The sequence below is a fragment of the Cucurbita maxima genome, unplaced genomic scaffold (genome assembly GCF_002738345.1).
Source record: "Cucurbita maxima cultivar Rimu unplaced genomic scaffold, Cmax_1.0 Cma_Scf00040, whole genome shotgun sequence".
Classification (NCBI taxonomy): domain Eukaryota; kingdom Viridiplantae; phylum Streptophyta; class Magnoliopsida; order Cucurbitales; family Cucurbitaceae; genus Cucurbita; species Cucurbita maxima.
Window position 1 is genome coordinate 1,623,824 of NW_019272056.1, and position 9,908 is coordinate 1,633,731.

At 38.8% G+C, this 9,908-nt stretch overlaps 2 protein-coding genes across 2 annotated transcripts; one reads left to right on the forward strand and one right to left on the reverse strand.

The window, feature by feature from the left end:
• Window positions 1–1,546: 1,546 nt before the first annotated feature.
• LOC111469419 lies at window positions 1,547–3,169 on the reverse strand. The gene is made up of 2 exons (XM_023114673.1): window positions 3,095–3,169; window positions 1,547–3,025 (listed from the first exon to the last, which is right to left on the reverse strand). The coding sequence occupies exons 1-2, from the start codon at window positions 3,126–3,128 to the stop codon at window positions 1,698–1,700; spliced, it is 1,362 nt and encodes a 453-aa protein (XP_022970441.1). The 5' UTR covers window positions 3,129–3,169; the 3' UTR covers window positions 1,547–1,697.
• A 3,089-nt stretch (window positions 3,170–6,258) lies between these two features.
• On the forward strand, window positions 6,259–8,402 carry LOC111469394. Its single transcript, XM_023114626.1, has 2 exons — window positions 6,259–6,688; window positions 6,890–8,402. Exons 1-2 carry the CDS (start codon window positions 6,259–6,261, stop codon window positions 8,173–8,175), a joined length of 1,716 nt encoding a protein of 571 aa, XP_022970394.1. The 3' UTR covers window positions 8,176–8,402.
• Window positions 8,403–9,908: the final 1,506 nt, after the last annotated feature.

Below are 9,908 nucleotides of genomic sequence, written 5' to 3' on the forward strand. Positions count from 1 at the left end.
AGGATCGATACCAGTTGTTAAGATCAATACTAGTTGTTAGTTCTGATACCAATTGTTAGGATCGCTCAACAACGCACACATTTGATCAAGATGAACACAAAGAACAAGAGAGAGAAAATACAAGTAGAAATATTGACTAGAGGTTTTATTATTGATGACTTCAGGTATGTACACCAATAGAGAATACAGAGAACTAAGAGAAGTACATTTTGAGAAATATTGACTAAATGTTTTATTATTGATGACTTCAGGTATGTACAACAATGGATAATACAGAGAACTGAGAAAAGTACATTTTGAGAGCACTCGGTATATATATGGTTTCAATTTATTAAATATAGCTTCCAAAGATTTAAAATGTAATGTAACAAATATATCTCTATTAAATCACTACTAAATCTCTACCATATATATCTTCCAATATATCTGGTACATATCCCAACAATCTCCCATTTATAGAGTGATCCATCCAGTCAACTGCAACAATCTCCAAGTAGATACGCCCAGTCAACTCCAACAATCTCACATTTGGAGACAAATCCAGTCAACCAAGAATTTCATTCTCAATCTCTACCATACCAATTAAGCCTTTGCACACGCTCAATGTTCCAACATCAACACAAAATGTTTGCGAGATTCCTTGCACCCTCTATCTTCTCCAAACACATCACCATCTTCAACTAACCTCCAAGTGAAATGGTATCGCCTTCTGTGTTTTGAATGATAGACCGAGTTCCTCGCCAACTGCATGACACTCTAACTATCGACCTAAAGAATCTTCTCGCGTTGCTTCTTGCCTAATTCTTCTAGATAGTCTGTCACTCATATCATCTCATTTTCAGCTTCAACTAATGCCACGTACTCAGCCTCAGCAGATAAAAGAGCAATGCATTTCTGAAGCCTAGACATCCCATCATCCATGGCTTGCTCCCACTTAGTTGTATTCTCCACTTAGTTGTATCCCACCTAAAGAGGAATGAGGGCCTCGTGGTACACTTCATGATGGGAGATAATGGTTACTCCAGGTATAAATCTTAGCAACTTGTTAAGCATGATATTTGCTAATACTTACGGGTTTTCTTGGATTCTTGGTGATCCTAGTTTTTATGCATAATGTCTTGGGTCAAGCTTGGAACTTATAAGTTCTTCTTAGGAATAGCCGAGCGTGATCTTGTGCAAGTAGAATCTTATTAGCGACCAAGGGGACATGTGGGGAATCTCTTATTTCATGGATACCTCGTTAGTCATCCTAGGAGGTAAAGTCATATGGATCGTGATGAACGTTTTTTCCCATATCTTGGTTTCGCTACCTAACGTTTTCCAATGAAGTCTAAAATTCATTACATCATCTAACATCATAAAATCAGATCTGAAATGAATTTTTTTGAATGTTTTTTAGTTTATGCCATAGTCTATAAAAGTTCCTTCAACATAGGTTCAACAATTAAATGGGACAAGATGTTTACAAACAATCAATTTGGTTAGGTCTCTCAAACATTCAAGTACCCATTTGATGCCCCCCAGATGGAAAAACAAGTTCCTTATTTCATTCGACCAGCCCTCTTCTCCGATAACTCTGTTTCGATGAAACCCACCTTCTCATATGAACCAGAGATCTTTGTAAATAAGGTAAAACATGAGGCTTATATCTTGGCACAGTGCCAGTCTTGAAGAACCAATAGAGTTATATGTATACATCACTTCTTGAAAATGGTAACTTCTTTGTGAACATGTACGCTTTCAACTTCAGGCTGCCGCACATCGTGAGGGTAAAGTTCCACTTCCTCCTTCAAAGAATCCATATCTTCCCTAAACTTCTTGTATATATCCTGTCTATAAAACTCCCTCGTTCTCTTCACCAAAATCAATGATATTGCAGCTCCCAACAGCGACATCTCAGTCAAAAACGTGAAAGAGTTTCTGTAACATTGTTCCCCATGGCATATATACTCTGGTGAATCACTCCATGTCTTCACTTCCTCGTCGTACAGCTTTCCAGCCACTAACACCTTCAGAACATAAGTCCCAATTGGACAAGCCAGTTGCGCAACATTATAAAACATGGCGTAATGTTCAAGACCAAAAAACTCTGAAATCATGGTGATATCCAATAGAACTTGAGACCCAAAAGCAAACCCAATTAAGATTGATGCAATGTAGAGCGAATTATGAAAGGGGAAGGCCACCAACAAGAAACCAATGCACGACACCAAAAGGGTTAGAGTCAGCATCAACGGGCGGGGAAATTTGTATTTCTCGAGCAGGATTTCTGAAACAAACCCAGAGAAGATTCTTCCAAGGAAGTTAAAAATGCTGATGATGGAGACCATTGCATTGACGGATTCAGTGGAGTATCCTTGGGATTCTCCGATTTGGCCGAGGTTGTCCATGGCTGTAAGGCTTGAGCCGGTACCAATTGACATTGCAAGGCATATGAGGAGCATGTCAATGCTGAAAATTCCTTGAAGAATTGTGTAATCATCTCCTCTTTCGGGTTTGTTGAAAATGTTTGAATAATAGGAGTTTCCATGATTTTGGTTATGCGAAATTGCATGGATGGGTATTTGAGGTTTTGATCGGGATTTTTCAAATTTGGTCATGTTGTTAAGATTCAGCTGAACCATTTCTTCTCTAATGGCTATGAACAATGGGAGAATAAGCAAACCAATGATTGCAACCACCACAAAAGTGTAGGCTAATTGATCGAATTGAACCATTTGCTCAGCGATGGTTAACACTGTGAGAAACAGAGCTAAAACGAGGGTGATGCATAGAATCTGAATGAAAACTCTGAACTCATGTGGGTGTTTCACAATTTTGACTTCCCTGATTGAGAAGGCAAAAAGCAGAGTAATCAAGGATGGGCACCACGCAATGAACAGAATCAGAGACTTGGTATCATGACCATAAATGGCGAGGTATACTTGTGTCAGTACAGCCGCTCCTAAGCCCAAGAAGCCCTTCAGAAGCCCCAATATCACCCCTCTTCTTTCAGGGAAGTTCCTCACGCATATGACTAGCACCACTGTTGAAACGAAGCAAGAATTATGAGCTAATTAGGAGACATTATTTTGAAACTCAATTCAATTCTCACCTGTATTGGCTAAAATCTGAGAGTTTCCGGCCATTGCTATGTAAACGCCGAAGTACTCAACGGTTGGGTGCACAACTTGTCCGACCACGGCTTGCCATATCTTGAAGTAGCCGACGAAGTTGAGGGCGGAGCAGATGAGGAGAAGGACCCAAGAGGGCGCAATGCAAACAAGGAGGGCAGAGACAATGTCGATGTTGGATCCAATGTCTTTGTAGAAGCTAATCTTGTTGAGCGTTGTTTGGTCACATTGGAGCGTTTCTTTAATGTGTTCGGAAAAGTAAGAATAAAAGTAAAATGCACCGGCGCTTGTCATTACAAGGAAGGAAGCAAAGAGAGAGAACCATCGCCCCACCACCACTTGGCGAGCGAAGTTGGAGAATTGTGCACTCTCCATTCTGCCATGGCAGATGGGTATTGTTGATGATACAACCATTTGTTTGATTTGGTAGAATTAAGAAGAAGAGAAAGAAGCGAAGGGAGCGTTAGCATGGGATTTGTACAATCATTTGGTTTCTGCTCTTTCATGTTTATATACATGGAACAATGGGTAATAAATTTAACAATACTTAGTTGGACAGCTAAGCTCATTGTGATGGTCCTTGGGGACATCTCTGATGGCTAATTTTAGTACACAAAAAGATAGGACCAGATAGTTGCCCAAAAAAAGGCAACTCTCTCACTAAGCCACCCACTCATAATCTCGTCGTCCTTAATTACGGTTCCAACTATATCTATTACAAGATTCAACGAGTATTCATTCTTCATCTACAAAATTGGATTGCCTCGGTTCAACTATCATTTCATGTGTTACAAGCTTATTCGATCGAGGAAGGACCATTTGGAGCTTAATATTTGCATGGATGAAGTTGCGAGCATTATTCCATGAGTGGTTAGAAAACTTTATTCACTATTTTTAATTTCATAAACGGGTCAAATTGACTTCCTTCTTTGTGGGTGCGATACTATCAATACCCACAAATCATTAGGTAAAAATCAGATTAGGAATGAAATTGATCTCTCAAGGTGAGACTTTTCCCTTAGAAATCCGAGCATCAACTTCATCGTTTCTAAGTTTCAAGCAATTCTTATGGTAGATTGCATCCGAGCCATTCAATCAAGCCTTGATCAAGTTCGATTGTGGAGTTACTCAATTTAGAACAAGGTTCCAAATCTTACTCCTAGATCGTAAGTAAGAGGTAATCTAATTCTAGCTTGTCTCTTGGTTGATCCGATTTTGTAGAAAGAGTTGTCAATTTCTTTGATTCGAGAATTCTTCAATAAAAATTAGGATTGTTGGGTTAAGGATGAGGGTTGACCTATCCGCAAAAGTACAACAAGAACATGCAGCTGAATAAGGTGTGCACTCACATATGCTATGGTCACACTAACATTAGAAACTTTGCGGTCTCCGGTTCAAACTATCTTAAGGGTGTGGTTTTGGTTTATTTTACTCCATTTGATCTTTGTTTCTCCACTTTTTTTATCTGATTTTAACGTCATTCCTAGTTTTTTTAAGACCAATGGAAGGAACGTTGATTGAAATGAGAGGCAAATTTCACTAAGAAGAATGATCGAGCATCAACAAGTCCTTGTAGCCATTTGAGTTCAGTCCATTTAAGTATTCACTTATTTTGTAGGTTCGACGCAATAAGTTACTTTTAGGAGTTAATGGACAGTAAATAGCTAAGTAGAACCTCCACTCGAGTTAAACTATAATTAAAACATGTTTGAGTAATAATATATGTCCATAAGTTCAATAATTATTATTTCTTGGCTTATGAGTTAAGTGAATAATGAGTCTAATAGGGTTTAATTACTTATTGGTCTAACATGTGAATAACTCTACCGTCTTGGTAAAGGAACCAAATTGAGTTCATATGATATATATTTTTTTTTTTTTATTATTGTACGTTAAGATCGGTGGTGCATAGTTTTATCGACTTGATGAAAGAACCAACCGTTGGATGTGATGATGTAGGTGCTACCATTTTTGTCCAGTAACTAAATTGAGGTCATATAATTCTCTGTCTCTCGAGATTTGTGGGGGAATGGTTGTATTGTTTTGACGTAGGAACCAGTCGTTAGATGTGATGATGTCTGCGTGTTCTAGATCCTATCCAATTTTGGAGGAGATCCAACGGTTGAGACTTAAGTTTCAAAGGATTTTTTTTTGGTCACCCTAGATGCTTTGATTTTTTATAATTGGAAAGATTGTTGAAAGATTCTTGATAATTGGAAAAATGACATTTTTGCCCTTTTCACTTATTTTTTCCTTTCCGATCCTTTTTCAAAGGTCTTTTAACTCCTTAAGATTACTTGTTAGGGTATAGAGGTGACTTGATTAACTCCCTCGTTCTTGCTTAATTCTTTAATTTCTTCCCTTTTGATCCTTTGGGTCTTTCATGGGCGGCTTATTCTTATGTGAGCTAATTTCCTTCATTTTTACACGTTACATCTTGATTATTAATTTCAATAATTTCCTAAAAAATAAAATTTGATTTGTAGTAGTATCCGTTGATATCAATGTATCTACCGACATATCTATTAAATTGAAATCTCGATATCAATATTTTCATAGTTGATACCAACATCGTTTTGATTCGAGAGCTTTATAACCGTAGCTTTTGAGGGTACCTTATTTGAGAATTATTTCATTACGAGGTTCAACATCTATATTAAGAATTAATAAACGTCTTTGATATTTTTTATAAATACCCAAAAAAAACACTAATAAGTATCATCTAGTATTAATAACCTACTTAGTTATTAATTTAAATAATTTTTTTTTAAAAAGATTGATTCATAGTAGTATTAGTTGATATCAATGTATCTACCCTTATATCTATTAAATTGAAATCTCGATATCGATGTCTTCATGTTTGACACGGTCGTGGTTTTGATTCGAGAGCGGTGTTGGTTATTTGAGGGTTATTTCATTACATAATTCTAAGCTATTATTGTTGTAGTTTGGGTGTTTTTTTTTCTAACCACCTATGTTTTGTTTTTTCCTACTAAAATTAGGCATTTAGTGTTCATCACAGTTCATAAGCTTTCTATACATATATACATATAAACATGAAATGTAAAATTCAAATTAAATTCATTGTAAAGTTCAAATTAAATTCATTGTAAAGATCTGGACTGATCACTACCGTCCTTACAAAATGATTGTATCAGCAACGCCGAGCTCCAATGCCGGAATCGGGAGTGGAGAGCTTGGCAGTTTTGTCCGACAAGTGGTGGCGGGGCGGTGGTTTTCTCTTTTCGCTTCGTTTCTTGTTATGGCCGGCGCCGGCGGAGTTTATTTGTTTGCTTATTACTCTACAGACATCAAAACGACGCTCCAATGCGACCAAACGACGCTCAACAAGATTGGGTTTTACAAAGACCTGGGATCCAATGTTGGCATTGTCGCCGGCCTTCTGGCGGAGGTGGCGCCGACTTGGGTCCTTCTCCTCATCGGCGCCGCCTTGAACTTCGTCGGCTATTTCAAGATATGGCAAGGCGTCACCGGGAAAATTGTCAGCCCCACCGTCGCGTATTTTTGCTTTTACATTATGGTCGGAGCAAACTCTCAGAATTTCGCCAATACAGGTAATGCCTATGATTTAATATGAAAATATTAAACAGTTTAAAATCTTCAAAAACCCTACTTTAAAAAATTAAAGTGAAGGGTATTAATGAAAATTTTACATTTAAAATATCATTTACACTTTTAAAAATTTAAATACATTATTTAAGAGAGAGAGTATAAAAATTCAACGGTATTTGTTTCTTTTGTTGAAACTGCAACAGGCGTGCTAGTCACGTGCGTGAAGAACTTCCCGGAAAGACGAGGGGTAATGCTGGGGCTTGCGAAGGGGTTCGTGGGTCTAAGCGGAGCAATCATGACCCAAATTTACACCGCCATTTACGGCGACGATACCAGGTCGCTAATTCTGCTACTCGGCTGGCTCCCTTCTTTAATCTCTTTGATTTTCATCTCCACCATCAGAGAAATCAAAGCCGTCAAACACCCAAACGAGTTCAGAGTCTTCGTCCACTTCCTCTGCGTCTCCGTCATTCTCGCTCTGTTTCTCGCCGCCTTGATCTTCATCCAGAAACGAATCCGATTCGACCAATCCGCCCACGCCGCCGTCGTCGCCGCCATCGCGGCTCTGCTTCTTCTCCCCTTGTTAATCGCCATTAGAGAAGAAATCGTTCTATGGAATCTCAACAAACGGACGATCGGGATCCACCCGCCGCAAGCATCCCCCAATCCTCCTCCCTCTTCCTCCAACAAACCCTCAAGAGGAGAAGACCACACCATTCCTCAAGCCATTTTCAGCGCCGATATGCTCATCTTATGCATCACCATGCTAATCGGCGTCGGCGCTAGCTTGACCGCCATCGACAATCTCCGCCAGATCGGTGAATCCCATGGCTACCCATCTGAAACAATCAACTCGCTCATCGTTCTGGTTAGTATTTTCAACTTCACCGGAAGAATCTTTTCTGGGTTTGTCTCTGACATTCTACTCGAGAAATTCAAATTCCCAAGGCCATTAATGCTCACGCTTGTCCTCTTGGTCTCCTGCGTCGGCCATCTTTTGGTAGCCTTCCCCTTCCATGGTTCGCTGTACATTGCATCCATTGTTATTGGGTTTTCATTGGGCGCTCAAGTCCCATTGCATTTCGCCATGATTTCTGAGCTTTTTGGGTTGAAACATTACTCCACCTTGTTTAATTTTGGGCAATTGTCTTGCCCAATTGGGTCTTATATTCTGAATGTGATGGTCACTGGGAGGCTCTATGATGAGATGGCGAAGGCCACCAGTGGTATAGGCGGCCTTCATTGCGAAGGCCATTCTTGTTATGAACAGTCGTTCGTAATTTTAGCTGGGTTGACGTTCTTTGTAGCGTTGGTGTCGTTGATTTTGGTGGGGAGGACGAGGGAGTTTTATAGAGGGGATATATACAAGAAGTTTAGGGAAGATATGGAGTCTTTGAAGACGAAAATGGAGTTTTATACTCTCGATGACAAGAGGACTAGGATTGGGAATTTACTTGTTGACAAACACAGCATTAATTTCAAGTCGTGATTTGGGTGAAGTCGGGTTGGATATCGAATTCTTTCGAGGTGCACTCGGTTTGAACTCAACTCAAGAATGTGGGATGCACCCGTTCCACCAAATTTGGCAACCTCATTTCTCGTTCATGATAAGTATTTGCATCGTAATGAAAATGTGTAGTCTCATAAGTTATGAGCATGTGATCTCAGCCTACGATCATTGAAGTTATTTTTTGAATTAAGTTTTGTTCGTATCGAGAGCTCGCCTTCTCATAATGGATTCTCCTTTTTATGAATCTCATTTTAGTTTCTATGAAATTTTAAAAGTTAAAGATTATTTGTTGTGACGCCTTAGATTTCTACATAGCCTTAAGTCACTTTTGTATATACAACGTAATCATTTTATACGAAAATAATTATTTGAAACTTCGCCATAAAACACTGTTATTAACTTACCTGTTCGAAAATATCTTTAAAACAACATAATGAAATACTAAGTAAATAAAAACACCATATTCTAACCTAAAGTCTAAGAAATTAAATACAAATATCCTATGTATGTGTCATGGTCTCGACCTCTACGTGAAGTAGAAATAATACATAGTTTGAGTATTTTAAGGAATATATGTGGTCCACTATTGGGGTTAGATGCAAACTCATACAATCATGAGTGGGACTTGTGATTTTAAATTTGTATTCTCTTCGGCGGCGACTATCCTAAGCAGGTAATTGGATGTGTATTTACTATTCTACACACGCCCCACACGTGCGAGTATAGACCCATCAGTTGGTTTGCACACCTCCTAGACCTCTTTCCTGGTCAGGCTAGCATTATTTGGTGCTGTTATCGAACACACGATAGGAATAGTGATCATCGCAGCATTATGATCAAATAATGACCGTTTTCGTGTCTCATAACGTACGCGTCTATACCATCGTAAAATGGGAGATTCTCCCATGCATGTAACATACAATGATGCATGAGGTCCCAATATTCTTATTCATTGAATCATGTATAACAACCCCTTCCATTTTCCTTCATTTCATATCATTTTACCACAAAGCCTTTAAGACATGTATCGGGGTTGAATGTCGTATCATTATTATCATACATCTGTTGTGCGCCGAAAGCGGAACAAATGTACTCACAACACCAAAATCACTCAAGACATACAATATTGCACTCAAAAACTTGATTTTTCAACGGCAGAGACAATGACATTCTATAGCCTTCTACTAAATCTAAAGATAAACTAAGAAGCCTAAAAATATTAGCAACCTTGAGAATAGGTCTTGGTCCTAGAGAATAGGGCTTATGAGAGTGTTTAACAATCTCCACCTTGTCATAAGATCTCCAAGTTGATAGCGAATTTGGTTGCTACCACGTCAACACACTACTCCTTCCTTCCGACGTTGATGAGATCCAAACAATGGCAGAACTTTTCACGAGCGATCACCTTTGTCAACATATCACCAGGGTTATCAGCAGTTCCAATTTTTAGTAAACGAATATCCCCTTTGCTAATAATTTCTCGAATAAAGTGAAAACGGACATCAATGTGTTTTGTACGAGCATGATGGACTTGATTTTTTGTCAAGCAAATAGCGCTCTGGCTATCACAAAATACATCTATATGTCCCTGCAAAATACCCAAGTCATTGATCAAACCATGCATCCAAATAGCTTCTTTAAAAGCTTCCGTTACTGCTATATACTATGCTTCAGTGGTAGACAATGCAACAGTAGACTGCAATGTTGAACGC